Source organism: Buteo buteo, chromosome 10 (assembly GCF_964188355.1).
Source record: "Buteo buteo chromosome 10, bButBut1.hap1.1, whole genome shotgun sequence".
Lineage (NCBI taxonomy): Eukaryota > Metazoa > Chordata > Aves > Accipitriformes > Accipitridae > Buteo > Buteo buteo.
Window position 1 is genome coordinate 25,880,911 of NC_134180.1, and position 17,921 is coordinate 25,898,831.

Genomic DNA, 17,921 nt, shown 5'->3' on the forward strand with positions numbered 1-17,921 from the left:
TTAGACAGAGGTGGATTTGATACATGTTATCAGTTAATTTTCCATTCTCCTTGTTCAGACTTGTCGAGTGTACAGGTTTCCCATTTTTTAGTCAAGAAAGAAAAACACATTGCACAAAGCAGCTGCATTCAACAATACAACAAGATACATATCATTATTCACTTGAAGACTAGAAATGTGCCCAGAAATTTTTCAATCATTCAGTATGCTAAAATATAGATAATAAAAAGAGTTGGTTACTGTTTAATGGTAAAATACATTAAAAAAATTCAGGTGAATCTAGAATGAAAACTCATGACTTCCTTCGGTATGGCACCACACTATTGTTTCATTATAAATTTGTAAAAGGCACCACACATGAAAACTGTAAAGCAAGGGAGAAAACAAAACCAAGCAACTTTCCATGATTTTCTTTCTGTACAAATACATATATATCTTAAGGCAGGTGTTTTTATGTGCAAAATACAAGTATACAGGTAAAACCAATGTTGGTATCATACATTCTCATACTCACCACTTCTTTTAGCAGTAACATTGGTGTCCAAATGTACAGTACATTGAAAACACTTTTCTCTAACAGAGCTCAAAATAGAAGGCAGGCTGGAAATATGGCCCTGATAACAATTAGTTTTTAAATCTGAAAAGCTTTTATGTAGACCCCTTAAAACATGTACAAACAGTCATTCTCTTTTTCTTGTTGTCTCTTCCTTTAGAAAGGTCCATATCAACTTGTTCACTATGTCAGGTTGATCCTGCTGGAGCCAGTGACTGGCTTCAGACAAAATAGTTAATCTGAAATGATTTTTAACATAAATCCGTGTAATTTCTGCCATCTCGACTTCCATAAACGCATCTCTTTCTCCCCATAACAGCAGGGTTGGCATGATGACTTCATGGTGCTGCAGAGGTAGGCAGCTTTAAAAATAAAACACACTTATTTAGGTTTTATTTTAACAAAGAAATCACCAAGACAGAATTCAGTCAACTTCGCTTTTGAAATCAACACAGTGAATCTCACGGCAAGTGTTCTAGGTTGCAGGATATCTCCTACAATACCAAGAAAACACTCCTGTGACTCAAAGTCCTTTGTTTTTAAGGATGGTGAAATTGTTAGAAGATAGTTTTACTGTAACATGTCTGTAACTAGCGGTGGATTGCAACAGAGGTCCTCCTTTTGGAACATGAATGCTGTTTCAGCATGATGCACAGCTCAGGATACAGGATACATGATACCTGTAAAAGCGAATGTGGAACAAGATGGCCAGAATTTTGTAGGTCAGTGGCTTTCCCTTGGTGGATGAATGCTATGGCAAATTTCTGAACCTGCATTATTTACTGCAAGTAGGTTTTAATGCAATATGATGCTTTGAATCACATTTATACTACAGTATTCAAGGCATCTAGCTAGCTGAGTAGCCAAACTGTCCTACCAGAAAACAGTCGTCCAGGAGATGGCAGGCTGCCATTTTTGGACACTATGGAAGATACCAGCTAGAGTGTTTCAGACTTATTCAAAATTAAATATCATGTAGTACAGCTAAAAATAAAAATATTCGTAGAAAAAGATGTTCTATAGAACACTGATGTCTGAAATGCTGAACTGAATTCTGTTACATTCACTCATCTACGAAATTCATGCTAACATTCAAAGTGCATCAGAGTTCCCTTTACAAAGAGCTACAGTATGTTTTTGAAGGCCTTGGACTTACATACCTACAACTATACACAGTGAAAGCGAACTGTTCCTTAAAAATTTGCTTTTCATGGAGTCATAACCTCTTTAAAACTGCAACATCACAACCTAGAGCTTTGGCATACTAAAAAGCATTTAAAGATAAATACATTATAAGACGTTTGAAGAGTACTTTCAAGAAAAGCCCTTAGAAAGTAAAATGTTAATAAAAATTATACCACCACAATGACCTATTTAAACTTTCAGTAAAAATTTATTATTTTTTCTTAATACAATTCTTTTAAGTGGAATATTTTATAAATATTTCCTCACATTAAAGGTAGGCATTATGAAAGATACAAGTAGCTAGAAATGAAAGACTATTTCAACATAAACCATACTAACCCACCAGAATTTATTCCAGCTCATCTGTTTCAGAGATACTGAAAAATTTATCTAATTTATGCTTGAATTGTTTAATCTTAGCCACATATTGTAACAGACTAGCTGTGACAATTCAAAACAGATTGCATCTGATCAGACACAAATCTCTATTATATTAATGCTCAAACATGATTATTTTAAATCAGTAATGTATAAAAAAGATTTTCTGAAAAAAATTTTATGACATACTTAAGTGCTAGGTTGAAACTTAGGAGTTAGTTAAGAGACTATGCTCTGTAAAAAGGGAAAGACAAAGAAGATGGCATGCATTAGTTTAAAATAAGACAAAGAAATTGAGACTTTGAAGACATTCTTCCTCTCTACTTACACACGATGTCAAGAAATATTAATAAAAGGTCACTTTAAATAATAATTTAATTTTTCATTGATGAATTAGGAAAAATCTTAAAATGGCTTTTGTAGCAGTGGATTTAAAATCTCATTTCGCAAACACCTGACCTCACCCACTGAACCATAGCTTATTCATAGTATCAGTTTTAAAAATTGATAATGTGATAATCTGATTCAGTGCATTTAGACTAACCCCTTTGCCTTTTAAATCCAGTATCCTGGATCTCTTCACTATTTATATGTGTATTTTTTTACTACTGTAGGGTTTACTATTTTTCTTTTGTGTCTAAGTGCCTTGCAAGATTTGTAGCCTCACTTAGGAAAACTCTTCTGGGCTTTTTACACATGCTGCATAGATAAACAACCTGTCATTTTTCATTGCCTATGAGCAATATTTCTTTTCAGCCTGGAGTATGGGACATGATATCATGCCTGAAGTTTCTAGAAATCTCCTTTAACAAGGATTAACATGCAGATTTCACATTTAGAAAGGGAAGTTCCACTCGTGAAATTTAAGTCTTTGAAAAACAGACTCAAACATTCATACAGCACTGTTATACAGTTTTTCTGTAAACAAGTGAAATACTTAAGAGAACTAATCCCATTTTCTAAAAAAACGGCGTATCAGAAGAAATTCAAGCTTCAAATGCTTACCTATCTCTTAACCAAGCATGACACAAAAGCTTTATGATTTTTATTACAAAAGTGTTTGTATCTAAAGTATAGTGAAAGGAACAACTGCTATGCTCTTTATACAAGGATGTGTTGGTGATGGATGGAAGTAGGCGATTTCAATCGTCTCTTTGGAAATAACTTTCCAGAAAAATTAAGCTCTGAAGAATGAAACTCCAGGTGGATAGTAATGAGTTGGAAACCTCTAACATGTAGGTCACCAGTGCCAGCCCACTGGGAGTTACGGTGAATACAAGTCATTAGCATCTAAGTGCTGCTTAATGGCTTATATGAGAGGAAGTGAAAATTTCAATCCAGTTTTAATATTTAATGATTCAGATCCCATAAAGTGTGGCCATCAAAATTGGTGGCAAGAACTGAATGAGCTGAAGACTAATCTTTTCCTTCCAGTCCAAAGCCTGCTGAATTGTGGCTGACAGCACCTAAAATAATATTCTCTGAATTCAGTACAGATATACTTTCATTAGGAAAATAAAGCAAACAGTGCACAAACATACACACAGAGGAATTAATATCTGTAAAGTTACGTTCTGATTAATAACTGATACTAGGCTTTTTTTTGAGCCTGAAAAGGCCTGGAACAATAGTTTAAACATATGCAACTCTTACATTCATCTTATCTGAATCCCATAGCAATTCAGCTATCAGCTATCACAGATATTTCACTGTTATTGTCAGAGAAGCATCTGGTTAATACGCACACTCACTGATGCGAGGTGCTGTGGCAAACGTAACAAACAAGGCTCCGGGCGCCCATGCCTCTCCAGCTCCTCATTAGCCCTACCCTTGGGGCTCCTGCAGTGCAGTTGCAGGGCCAGGGAGCTGCCATGCAGCCGCAGGGCTCCCCGTCGCCCTTGGACGTGCCAGCTGATGTCCTCAGCCACTCTCTGCATAGCTTTAAATAAGTATACTGTTACCAGCACAGCCATCTCATTTATTCCCCATTGGCGTCTGTGCTTGGGGTTTAGAAGATAATATACCACCTCTCTACTTTCTCGTTCCAGTTTTGTTTCTTAACCTGTACAAGGCAGCACCTAGCTCAGATCCCTATTTTCCTCCCAGCATTTCCCTGCTGACCGCTCTCCTGACAGTGACAGCATGGAAGGCACAGAAAGAGCAGTAAAGGTAGCACTAAATTAGACCAGGGAAAATGAAAAGTTAATCTACTTCAAACACCTACTGCCTGAGTTCAGGGAAGGAAGAGAATTGTCATTTTTAAAGAATATTGGGAAGCTGGTCTTGTGTTAGAGAAGCATGCAGGAGGTTTAGCACTGTTGAAGACTGGAGGCAGTAAAGGAAAGATGAGTTCAGTCCCACTCTTCTTGGTATAGTCCTTCAAGTTAGGGCTGTAAGTCATAAATAGAGTATATGCAGAGTGAAAGACCTTCTGGCCCTGTTAAGTTTTTGGTAGATAAAAAGGGGGTGTCAGTCTCTAAGGCCAAGCCAATTCCTTCCAAGAAAGTTAAAACCATTAGAAAACTGCTTGAGAAAATAAAATAAATATTAAGCTCGCAAAAATATTTCCTATTATGATACTATCGCTCAATTTTAGTCTATGCATGCTTCCCGCTATATGTGCTCACTGCTGCCAGTGAGTCTGAGGAGACCAATGCAGGAATGGGAAAAAAAAAAAAAAAAAAAAAAAGAGTTAGGGTTAGTTTTAGGCTTAGTTACAAAACAAATTACCCCATCTTTTAAAAAAACAAAAGCAAACCAGCCCACACAGAATAAAATTAAAGTCAGACATGGTTTTGTAAAGTTACAAGTGAGGGCAACGTACTTGGATGCCATATTATCTAGCAGTATTATCTAATAATAAGCTCTTCATAGATCTTAGTATTAGATAATATGAACCGTAATGCCAACAATTAATTGATGTTAATTTTGTAAGTATTATTTAGAGATGTTTTTGTGATTGCCATGGCTTCTGTGAACAAGGAAGGGCCTTTGCTTTATTAGATTTTGAAACAAAGCTTTTCCTTATCTGCACTCGGGCTGTTTCACCGTTTTGTGTGGATACATCATACAATTCACTTTGCATCACACTGCTTGACACTGAATGCATTTGTTACCTGATGAGACTTCAGAATTTGCAGTTTTTCTTCTATTTCAGCGGCAGAAGGTGCAATACCACTTTTGGTCTCTAGGGGTCCCTAGAATATTTTACCTTGCTTCAGAATGTTACACTGACCTGAAAATACTTCTGTAATGGTTAATGGGTCCAGTTAATGCTCCAGGTTGTGAAAAGACATAGAGATAAGCTTCAATATCCTCTGCTGTTAATCTGCAGCCTTTCCTTCCAATTCCAGTGGCCTGGCTAGTAAATAAACTTTTCAGAACCTACAAAAGGAAGCATAAGCAGCCACTATGTAAGATAGCTAGAAAACGTGATTTCTCTCCTTTAACAGGACACATCTTTCTAAAATCTATTTATGCATTGTTTAGAGTATAATGAATGGTTTAAATGCTTTTTTAGAGAGCTATGTGTAAAGCACATGGTAAACTTATTTCTGGTATAACTTACTTCAGGATTATCAAGTACAGCCAAATACCAGCATTACCAAGTTACTCAGTTTTGCACCCTGACCTGCCACCTGTGACAGGCAAAGGCAAGCGCAGGCACATACTTTTCTTTGGGATGGACCCCAGCAGCTGACAGGGTGGGAGGGAGAATGATTCAGGACCTCCCCAGCTTGCTGTGCCCTGTGTGCATGCAGCACTTGGAGCTCTGCACTGGGCTGTATGCATGTAGGAGGATGCACGCCCGCAGCCGATTTTTCCCTTTTTATACACTTGTACTTTTTTTTTTTTAAGGTTATACAAGATGTTGGCCTTGTTGGTTCCTCAGGCAGAATTAATCACCTGGCTGAATTTGATGTCCAGACTCCCAGGCTGCCTGCCTTGTAGCAGGCTCTGAGGGATAAGAGGATGTCCCACTGCACACAGGAGCTTCAGGTAAGTCAGCAGGAGTTCCCCAAGCACTAAATGTGTCCCACTGGCATGGGCACAAGTAAAACCAGCTGACTGTCCAGGTGGAGTTATGCACTGTAGTGCTGGAGGTTAAAAGTATGTACCTGAACACCTCCCAGAAATGCAAAAGCAGGAGTTAATCTCAGAGACTATACACACTTATATCCTACTTCATATAAATATATAAAGCTAAATAAGAAAAATCAGAAAGCTCTGTATTTTTTCCAGTAATTATAACTACATCAGAAGAGATGAACATAGGAAGCAATTCTTCAATCACTCATAGTTAAATATATAAACAAGAGCACTCATTTTGCTCACCTTGAAATCATTTACTGTAAACATGAATTCAGGAAACCATGGCATTTGGAAAAAGAAGTAGTAACCAGATTTAATCAATTGTGATGGATGTCGTAGAATGTATTCTGAAACAAAAATGCCCATGAATTAAAAATGAAAACTGATGATTCAAACAAAATTACTGTTAATATTACTATTTTTTAAACTTAAAAGGCATGTTCTAAAAATATTACATTAGAGCATGCTATGTGACAAAAGATGATTATTGTTTCAGGAGTAAGTATATGATGTGGCCATTAAAACATACTTCTTTTATATGTGTTAACAGAAACAGTCAGCAAACCAGAAGCCTGCCAAAGATTAGGCGAGGGCAGTGACACTGGAGAGTTTAATTGCATCATAGGTTTTCACTTAGAGATCTATTTGTGTAGCTAGTCCAAAGCATTTTTGTCAGCTGTGGAATAAGAGGCATAAATAGAAGTCTTTAAGTATTTCTCTCATCAAAGATGTGATGCACAGAAATCTGTAGATGATAATCCACTTACATTCTAAAGACAGCATCAATCTTATTCATGAAAGTACAGAATTTTTCTAACAGTTGTCTTCTTGGTAATTTCAGGAACCATAATCGAGATTACATAGCATCACTTTTTAAAGACATTGAAGCATATATAACAAAAGAAAATGATATAGCCAAATTTGCATTAAGTCGTTTTTTTTTTTTTTTAAATTATAATTTTGTGTCTCCAATGAGTTGCAGAGCCAACACTGACATTCAAATACCTAACCTCCTCAAAGCAAGCACAGAATGTATGCAGGTACTAGGAAGTCTAGAACTTATCCTTTACAGATGCAAATTCAGGAAGGCAAAATTGCACTCCCAACATAGGTGATCTCTCTGAAATATTAATTTTGAACAACTTGGGTTTTAAAACAAAATTGGGTGAACAAAAATGGGTTTTAAAACAAATAAATTGAAGTGTCAGCTATCCTCTAAGCTTTCCTATCTTATACATTCTTAAATTGCATCACCCATTATATTTTTCCTTGATGGACCATCATCAACACTGTTCACTTTTCCTCACAATTTATAAACTGTGTATTTTCATTTAACCCACAGTAGAACAAATTTGATCCAGGGAGACTTTATCAAGCTACAGAACAGATTCTGTACTTTAACAAATATCCAAACAAATACGAAGAAATACTATACTAAAATGTATTTGTCTTCCATACAGCCTGGCTCCTGCTCTCAGTGAAAATACCGCATAAAGCTCCTGCTTGCTCAGGTGGTGGTGAACAGACCTTTCCTTGGGTAAGTGAGGCCTAACTACCTGGCAAAATGTTCTTTAATATCCTAGAAAGGTGCTCAAGAACACTGTGAGAACAACATGTGTGAACGGTTCTGATTCCAGGGTGGTGTAAGGTCAGTTTTACATTCAACTGAAAAGAAAATGAAAGCTGCACTAAATATTCTTAACTATTTCTGGGTAAATGGGATGAATTTTTAAATGGAAATAGGGTAAGGTCAGCAATTGAAGAAATTAAAATCAGTGAGATACTAATTCCATTTTAATTACTGAATGTTGATCTAATCCCTATGAAATGTTTTGTAATTCTGGGTAGCAGACAAGCTCAAAGCCTATCACACAAAAAATTCTCCTAGTGCACCTAAATCCTGAATTCAGCTCACTAATAGTACCTTCCTGAGCCTCTAGTAAGTGGCCCGGAAAGGCTGTCTTGTTCCAATGAATATTGTACCAGACCATAAATTGTCACTTGTCATCTAAATCAGGATTAAATTCTAATGTCTGATTCACATTTATACAAAGGCTGTTCTATGCAGACTTAATAATGCAGTGAGGCCTTAACCTAGGTGTAATACAATATACACCCTTCTTCGGGAATTTTATCCTGCCAAAGTGGTATAAAACAGATTCACGTATATGAAAATTATATTTGTGGATCTTCAAGGATTAAGAAAAACATCAGTAAGTTTGGTTGCAAGCACTCCCACTTCCTACAATAAATTATTTCCAAAAGTCAAATACTTGATACCTTACTGCTTCCTAACATACAGTCCAGATTGTGACAGGCACTGAGTACGGGCAACTTACCTACTGAACATCTAAAGGGGCAAGTAGCTTGTTCTTCTTTAGCAACCTCAAAGCAAACACTCTGAATCATAATGAAAATGCAGATGCTCTGGATTAACAAAGACTACTATAAAACTCACCTGTAAACACAGAAGGATGAGGGAAATTAACCACAATCAGCTTAGTCACCATTTCAGGGTAACATATAGCCACTAACCAAGCGATCATTCCTCCCCAGTCATGGCCAATCAACACACACTTGTTGTATCCTATCACATAAACACAGATTTGTGCTTTTTATTTCAGTAGAATTTGTATCCATACAAATTATCACATACAATAAAATAATTATTAGGCAAAACAGGTCGTCCAGCACATTTATTAATGTAACTATTTAATACTGCACTGCTTCCATTACTAATGGCAAAAAAAATATTGCACTATTATAGTTAAAAGATTAACTAATAATTAAAATTATTTAATTGGACTTCAATTACACTTTAACTATACTACCTCAATGTCAAACTAAAGTCACTTGGTATCCAAATGGCCACCCTGTTCACATCTTGGCCAATGTAGGGTCAGATATACAATTCAAATTGCAGCCATTATAATGCACGTACGTTTAGGGTATTTGGAGTTTAAAACTGCAGACAGAAAGACTAAGCCATCTCCTGAGCCCCTCCTGAACAAAACCAATCCTTATGAATTTCGCTGAATATGGGAGGTTATCTAAGCACTGAACATCATCATTATGCAAAAAGTGGGCATTATACTTAATAGCCACATATATAGCATGTATGTATATACACACATAAATACACATATTTATATACTTAGTAGACCTGTAGCTTTTCTCCATATACTGTTTTGATGGCAATTTTTAAAGTTCTCAGTATTCACATACTTACTCTTCCATCGATAAAAACGGCAATTTAACAGCAATAAAAGGGGGGAGAGAAATAATGACTGAGTTTTTGAAAGCCTAACTGCTGGAATACATACTATAGCATCAGATACCATCACCCTCCTCATTGAGGATTGTAATGCTGAGCACATACACTACAAATGAAATGTATAAAAGCCAAACTGTTTAGAATTCTGACATAAATTTGGACACAGTTGTCAACGCACCTTATAACCCCTCTCTCGAAATCTTCTGGAGCACTTTTGATGTAATCAAGTTCTCCAAAAAGAATTTAATGTGGGGTTAGAACAAACAAAGATAACAAGCCTCAGAAATACTTTTCCAAAAAAAATTTAAATCCCTATGAAATTGAATTATGACGAGAGCTCTTCTCAAGCATAACCATGGCATTACCATGGAGATTAACACAACCAGCAAAGGTTGGAAAACGTAAACACAGTGTGGAGACTGCCTGCCCAATCTTTTGACAATATTCAAACATCATAAGCAGAGCAAATCCTAAATTCAGATTTTAGAACTGGAATCACTGTTTTACTATTTCTTCATGTGAAATACAGTAAGTTGTTTCACTATCCCTAGAGTACCCAGGGAATTAAAATGAATCAGGGAATGACAGTCTAATCCCTTGTCTTGCTATTGGAATAGAAGGGAAATACCCTTCACTAGGTATTAAAATTTATCACCAGAACAGCTACACTTCAAACTGAACTCAGAGGGGCAAATTTTGCAGACTCACTTCAGCTCTAGACCATTACACTGTGTGTTTGCCACAGGGAGCAACAATGTGCCTGCCCCTTGTTCTCCCTTCTGTTCTTCTCACTGTTGTATAAGACACGAGTGATTCAGCTCTTGAGAACTGACTACTGTGCAGGAGTAGTATTTGGGGATTTTTCTTTTTTTAATACAGCAGATGTACTGTCATCATCTTTATAAAGCCCACAGTATTTATTCTATCTTGTTTGTGCAAGAAAAATGTCACCTGATTTAAATTCTTTGGTCTACAAGTGCTATTAGACTTTAATTCAGAACATTATCCACTAAGTGCAATGGTTAGGAGTAAGCAAAGACCTTCTTAGGGAAAAAGACCATAGGTTTGTACTGCTGGATTTCACAGCACATAGGGAAGATTTTTTTTAAACCCATGATGGAAAATCATCTTTACATATTGTTTACACTGACATATGCATCATAATTAGAAAACAAACCTTTTTCATTGATAACAGTCCATAAAATATGAGTATCCTTAGATTTGTATCTATACATATCTGTTATGTGTATATATTAAAGAGAATGCAGTTTTTAAAAAAAATCAGTGCTATATCTTTATGGGATTTTTGCCAGAAAATCAAGTCATCTATGAGCTGAGTAGTTTGTCTTCTACTAACGCACCCAGAGATTCCAAAATATCCTTTATATCTGTTATCAGGCAATCTAACTTGTAATTTTCTTTGTGAGAAGGAGCATCTGTTTCTCCATAACCTCTCAAATCCAGGGCCACCACTCGATATTCACTTTTAAATTCCCGCAATTGATGGCGCCAAGAATACCTAACAAAGGGGAAAAAAAAAAGTTGGAGTTATAAGGTCAAGCAGTATGATACCAAAATGTACTCAATGCTTTTGCTCCCAAATAGTTGAGGGTAAATTAGCATGGCTTTGCAACAAGATTCTTTCTTCCTTCTGCAGTACGCTGGTGGTCCTTTGTGGCTATAACAATTTTGTGCTCCCTTCTTGAATTCCCCAGTAAGGAAGTGTGGCTGTCAGAAAGGGGGCATGGCCAGAGCCTGGGTGTTTCAGCAGTTCCTGGCATGGTCCCTTTGCTGCAAAGGAAGCAGGCAGAAACCAGAACATGCAGAGGACTATTCTGTTTTATCCCTGCAGCTGTAGTACCATCAAAAAGGTAAGGTCTGAAAAGCTTTCTCTTCTCCCTGGCTTGCTCACACATTTTGATGGAGTAGGGAAACACGCCTCAAGGCATGTGGTTTTTTTTTTTTTTTTTCTTTTCAGAAAAGGAATGGCAGATAATTCATACACTAAATAAACCAAAGAAAGAAATACAATGAATATCATATGAACTTGGTGAAGTTTATATGATTTATATTATGTACACTTTCATCTGTGTCTCTATACTACCAGAATTGTTCTAGAACTATCCCTCAATGTGTTGGTACTACACAAAGTATTTCATTGCTTGTGTTTCTATGGAAGAGAGTGGTAACATTACACATATTAAAAGACATACAAAATTACGAACTCAGACAAAGGCAAAGGCTATTCCTCATTCTGTAATAGTATGTAGTGACTAGATGTGTGTTACGAAGCAAAAAATAACAAGAAAATAGTGGGTCTCATCCTGCAAGAACTACCTGCCCTTCAACTGTTATTGAAACCAAATAAATTACAGAATAGCCAGTACCAAGACAGACACGGCCTTATCTTATACTACAATATAAGATATACGAAAACCATGATCCTTCTAGGCATATATAATAATGGCTGCATCCCTCTGTGCTAGGATCTAGCTTTTACTTCTGCTTGTTTCAACAGTCTCAGATAAACATTATGTAACATTTGGATCATCAGCGATCCTAAGAGTGATGCACAGAATTCTACCTCAATTCACACAGTGTCTATATCAGACCATTGGCTCTTCCACCTTAGCTTTGCCTCCAGCCTATTAGGGACATAAGGAATGTTACAGTAACACTGATAAATTATAGAAATTTGTATTCATAAAAACAGAACAGTCAGAACCTTTTCATTTCAGTGCCATAATGCAAATACAAGATTTAGCTGAGATCTCCAGGAATGAAATTTTTAAAGGCATTATACAATGATTTGGAAGCTGAATTTGCCATGGTAACTGCTGTAGCTATCCTATATATTTCACTAAGAAGAAACAAGGAGGCCCATAAATAAATAAATATACTATTTTTGTTTTCAGAAAATGTCTACTTCCTATCCTCATCTTCCATTTTCACAACAGTCCAACAATCACCAAATGTCTGACCTACCAAATGGGTAGGTTTTATATTCAAATAAATCCTTTTACAACATATGAAATGTAACTATCGGACAGCTGCTTTGCAAGCAGAATTTGGAAATGTTGGTGAATGCTTTCATGTTCATGCGGTGGAATCGTGGAAACTATTTTGTGACTTTCTGATCACATTATTTCTGAAAGGCAGCTTGTACAAAATTCAGCAGCTCACACACAAGTCTTATAGGTACCCAGCTGTCTCAATACATTATGCCCAATTTCAAATATTTTGTCTTTCCACAACATTGGTACTGATTTTCAAGTTGTTATACAACTAAAGCACTTAATAGCTCTCATGCATTATATTCTTAAGTGATCTTTCATCTTCAGACATTCTCAATCACTTGCTAAGGTCAGTATTGTCCAGTTATGGTTGTCCTACTTATAACCTTGAGACACTGGAAGGCAGAGATTTGTTACAATTAAGAATTGTAACTACAAATCATATCCTTTTTTTTTTCCTAACCAAACAATACAAATTTGACGCTGCTTTAGATATCTCTTAAATTGTGATTATTTTATCTTCTGCTCTCAGAACAATCTCTATCCTTGCATACAAAATTCTTCACTGATTGAATCAACAAACCAACATCAGTATTGGTTGCATGACTATTTTATAGACTATTAGCATGTAGTCTTCTTTTTAAAAACAGTTACATAAACTATGCTATTGGTGGTCCCAGTGACCCATATAACAGTTTCTTATTAATTCCTTTTGAATGGTCAGATAATATATTAACTGTCACTTAAAGCATGACTCACCATTCTGAACTGTAAGAACAGCTTTCTGCTTTTTGAAAGTAATATACCAGATCTCAGTAGAATATGTATATAAAAATGCTAAATTTTCTGTTATTATTCCCACTGTAGGGGAAATCAGCTGTAGTCTCAGCTGTCTTACTGTGTTAGAATATGTGTTATGCCAGGTATGCATAATGCTTGCATAGAATATGCACACCCCCCCATCTAACTGTCTTTTTAATGAAAGTTTACAGTTTTAATCCTTTTAGATAGCAATTTCTTATTAGGACAATCTACCTCTTCAAAAATTTATCTTAAAATAAATATGACTTTCTACCGTCATCCTCAAGGCCAATAGTATCTATAGGAAATTGCTAAGGGAAGAGAACTGACCTCTGCTTTACCTGGGTCAATTTATCATGGAATGACCTGAGTCCAGCTTGAAAGATCACAATTCCAACAGTGGACACTAACTCCATATCTGAGTTTAGAAAGGAAAAGGATCGTTTAACTGGCTGAATTACTGGCACTATCACTTCCCCTACTCCCTTACTGTTTTTTCAGTGCCAGTTCTGTAAGCCATGCTTCACTAGTTAAACCTGGCAATGACAGCCTGAGCAATTTGGTTAAATCATTAGACACATGACTGCTTTTCATTGTTATAAACAAACATTTAGGATTAGGTTTGATGCATCATTCATCTTGTGATGAACTAATAATAGAACCTTTTTCCCTGAGTAGCACTCTGAAATGAGGCCTATAGAACTCATAGTTCTTCTTCCCCCTCCCCTAGTTAAAAATTAAATTTTTAATAAATGTAGCAATCCGTATTGCACTTAACATATAATGGATCCTTATTTTAACACCCTGTGCTATAGTTCATAAGTTTAGCCATATAGTACCAATGTTATTCAAACAGGAAATTCATTAAAAATGAGCGGCTCCTCCCCCAAGTTCGAAGAGAAGTGTACATACTTGGGGAAAAATGGACTGACCGTGCAAAAAAAGATGGTTGGTTTGCGTTAGCCTGCAGGAATTTTTTGTGGATGCTGCAGTCAAAAAATGTTTGAATGGTTTGTTCACTACTAAAACTTCATGCCATTGGTTAGTACTCATAGATACATAAAATGGATCACACTGGGGATACTTAAGCTGAGATGATCACTCTTAGGTATCTTAAGCAGCCTCTTTTATACAAGAAAAGCGTGTAGGGAGTTTTACCAGAATTCTGGAAAGCCATGAAGCAGCAGCATGAGTGGTTTACCCCTTTCTCCAGCAGCCACATAGTGGAATCTTAACCCTGAATCCTAAAACGAGAGAAGAAGAAGCATGTTTTTATTGCTGCATAGAACTGCTATACTGGGATTTGAGAATGAATATGGTTTCAGACAATATTCTAAGAAACAATATATTGCCCCTGAAAAAAAAATAATCAAATTGTCAGGTTCTGAAGCTAAAGTCTTCTGCAATTCTGAGATCGGGTATCTGCTACACCCTGACAATTTTGAGTATTCCCCACCCCGCCTGGCTGCCACAGCTTCTTCCAGGGAGGACCATCTTTAATACATGTCAGGCTATGTTGACTATGTGCCAGTTCAGCCATGAGCATGCTAACATTTCTGAAAGAGCACCGCCTGGCACAGTGGCTAGGAAATGCAGACTATTCTCGAAGTTAGCACCTTGCTTTCACATGGACACCAGTCACATGCTTTATGGAAAGACTTTAACAGACAGTATACTTTAAATGCACTTTCAAACTTCCAGTTAGTTTGTAAGATTATGCAACTATTTAAAACAATCACATTGCATTCTGGCACAATAAAGGACTGCGTGGATTCTTAAGAACCAAAAGCAATCAAAATTAAGTAACTGGAAAGCAAGTAGTTTTTGCTTGCTTTTATGTTCAAGGTTTCAGACTCGCTTCAGAAAAGAAAGCCTTAATGTTATAATCTTCTTTCTGCCCTGCCTATAGTCACTATTTCTGATGCATCTTTTAAGAAAATGGGTCCTATGAGAATTACCAGCAGGCAAGTTATTTATTGTTAGCAGTGCAGAGGCTGAACACTGAAATGCCATTGAACTGAATGGATGTGCACAAGCTTACATTAACTCAAGGTCAAATCCAGTAGAATTTAAATAAACTGAAATTATGACCTAGAGGGTTTACTGAATTCTAGCACAGAAGTAGATACAGAAGTTGGGAAAAGAGTTATCTCACAAAATACAACATGCTGTTTAGAAGTCAAGTGAAGGAAACTGCAGGAAGAAAGGTTGTACAGCTCCTGAACAAATGTCAGAGCCTGCACCATCTCTGCTGTTCTAAAAAGGGGAGAAAACCCCACGCCTTTGCTGTACATCAAGGGCTTATATCAGGCCAAGGATCATAAACACATACAAAAAGTTTTTCTTGCCAGAGATGCTTCAAATTCTCTGAGCTACCTTAGCACTGCTAAGTCACTAACCAGCTACAAACCCATTAACTTTCATCTTGATTCTTGAAAGGGCTCTAAAGAGGGAACATCTAGGTTTTTTCCTACTCACTAGGGATATAATAGGGACTTTTGCTCAGTTCTGCCCAAAATTACACTGATACTTCTCCTCTGGGATGCCAATGAAGTTGAAGTCCCTAGAGGTAAAAATAAATTCCTAGTAAATTTTAAGGCCATTACATCACCTTCACCATTCTCCACATCACTCTTCCTTTGATCCTTTTATACTTAAAAAAGTAGAAGTTTCTCAGTTTCCTTCCACAGTTTCTCTTCTCAAGTTAGTGAGTAGTGGGTAAGCCCTCCTCCATCCTGCTGCTTTCAGTTAGTGTCCTCTAGGGATTTACCGTCAAAGTTTTTATTTTAATCTATTACTTTTAAGGGCATCCCCTTTACTCATACAAATTCAGTCACCACTTGTACAGCAGCAGTTTAAACGTCACGTGCCCCAAACTAAGCCCATCCTCTACCTTTTCAGTTGCTCCTTTCTGTCCCCTTTTTTCTGCCCCCCCAAACAGTCACAGAATGCTGCCATCTTTCCTAAAACAGACTCTTTTCTTTGTCGTGTTGAAATCTGTACAGACCGGTAGGGTACATGTGTTTGGAAGGTAACACCTTAGCCTGCTGTTATCCAAGGGCAAGAGTTTCGTATTTCCTGAAATGAGTGAAAGACTGTCATATTGACAGCAGTTTGTCTTGCCCCCAAATGCTCTTTTATTACTGCTCTACCCCTCGTTTCCCCATCAACCCATTCACTTACTGCTTGGTTCTATCAGAGAAAAAGAACACGGCACATGAGTAAAAATAGCGCACACGTGCCTCCTAATAACGTTAGGAAAAGAAAACAAGCCAATCACGAGAAACAGAGAGGCTCAATAATTCGCATTAGTACTGCCTGGCACAAAACCGTCCGCCCAGACCCCCGAGATCTTTGCGCTCGTTTTATTAAAAACAACACTCGACGAAATCCGCTGCGTGCTCTTTGCTCACCCCTAACTACGAAAGAAACCAAGCTAACGCAACTTCATTCAGAGCACTGGGCGGAGGCGCAAAGCGCGGGCAGAGGTCCGAGACAAGTGTAAGGACCGGCGGGCGGCTTCAACCGCACCACCTGGGGGACAGGGCTTAGTTCTGCGCGCTCCGTTTTCCCCGCCACCCTGACGCACCACAGGCGCTCCCGGCCGCAACCGGGCACGCCGTAAAGAACGGGGCGAGCAGGGCAGAGGAGGGCGCGGGGCGCGGCGGGGCACGTACCCGCAGGCGGGCTGCGACACACCGGGGGTCGCCCGGCGCCCCTCCCGCCCGCCGAGGGCCCCGCACTCCGGCCGGCCGGCCGGCGCCCCCTCCCCGGGCAGTCGGGCCGGGCCCGGCCTGCGCCGCGCCCCGCCCCGGCGAGCCCGGCCCCGCTCCCTGGGGGCAGGGGCAGGGGGGTGCAGGCGCACGGGGGCGCGCAGGTGTGCGAGGGGGAGCGCGCACGCTGCCCGTGCACACGCGTGCCCCGGAGGGCGGGCAGGGCTGCCCTGCAGGGCAGGGGCGCGTGTGCGCACCGCGGGGCCCGCTCCCCCCCCCCCCCGCCCCCGCCCTCACCTTGATCCGGACGTAGCAGTGGGTGCCCAGGGAGGGGTCGTTGAGGCAGGCGGGGGGGTTCTCCCGCACCACCCGGCGGAAGGTCTCGCCCGGCCGCCGGCCGATGCTCCAGAGCAGGCGCAGCCCGGCGATGCAGGCGCAGAGCCCGCAGTAGCTGTACACCAGCGCCCAGAAGAGCAGCGCCCGGGCGGCCACCATCACCCGGCGGGCGGGCGGCGGGCACGCAGCGCCGGGTCTCGCCATCGGGCCCCGCCGCCGCCGTCCCCGCCGGCCGGCAGGGGCTCGGAGCGCCGCCGCCGCCAGGAGCCGCCCGAGCGGAGGCACCGGGAGCGGCGGCACCGGCAGCGCGCTCGCCCGCCCCGCGGCCCCCCGCGGCCCTCGCCCCGCGCCGCCGGCGGGCGCGGCACGGCACCGCCCGCCCCGCCCGGCTGCCGCGGCCCGGGCGCGCTAGGCCCCGGGCGGCAGGGCGGGGGCGGCGGCGCCGGCGCCGCGGCCGGGGGTGCGCCCAGCCGCTCGGCCACGGAGGGCCCCCCCCCCCGCCCCCCCAACTATTCCGTAGCGAAGTAAGGAGACTCGGCCCCTGGAGCTAAGGAGCGCGGCGCTGAGCCGCGCGC

The 17,921-nt window shown here is 39.8% G+C and overlaps 1 protein-coding gene across 1 annotated transcript; it reads right to left on the bottom strand.

Annotated features, from left to right (window-relative positions):
- On the bottom strand, positions 1-17,550 carry EPHX4 (epoxide hydrolase 4). Its single transcript, XM_075037565.1, has 7 exons — positions 17,308-17,550; positions 14,456-14,541; positions 10,844-11,001; positions 8,667-8,795; positions 6,452-6,555; positions 5,352-5,500; positions 1-915 (listed from the first exon to the last, which is right to left on the bottom strand). Exons 1-7 carry the CDS (start codon positions 17,548-17,550, stop codon positions 681-683), a joined length of 1,104 nt encoding a protein of 367 aa, XP_074893666.1. The 3' UTR covers positions 1-680.
- Between the last annotated feature and the right edge of the window lie 371 nt (positions 17,551-17,921).

What these genes read in the sequence shown, in the direction of transcription:
- EPHX4 (XM_075037565.1), bottom strand. Translation starts at nt 17,550, where the DNA reads ATGGCGAGACCCGGCGCTGCGTGCCCGCCGCCCGCCCGCCGGGTGATG. An exon ending in ACTGCTACGTCCGGATCAAG is followed by an intron (nt 14,542 to 17,307) that starts GTGAGGGCGGGG and finishes CTCTCGTTTTAG; the next exon opens with GATTCAGGGTTAAGATTCCA. An exon ending in CATGGCTTTCCAGAATTCTG is followed by an intron (nt 11,002 to 14,455) that starts GTAAAACTCCCT and finishes CCCCTTTGTTAG; the next exon opens with GTATTCTTGGCGCCATCAAT.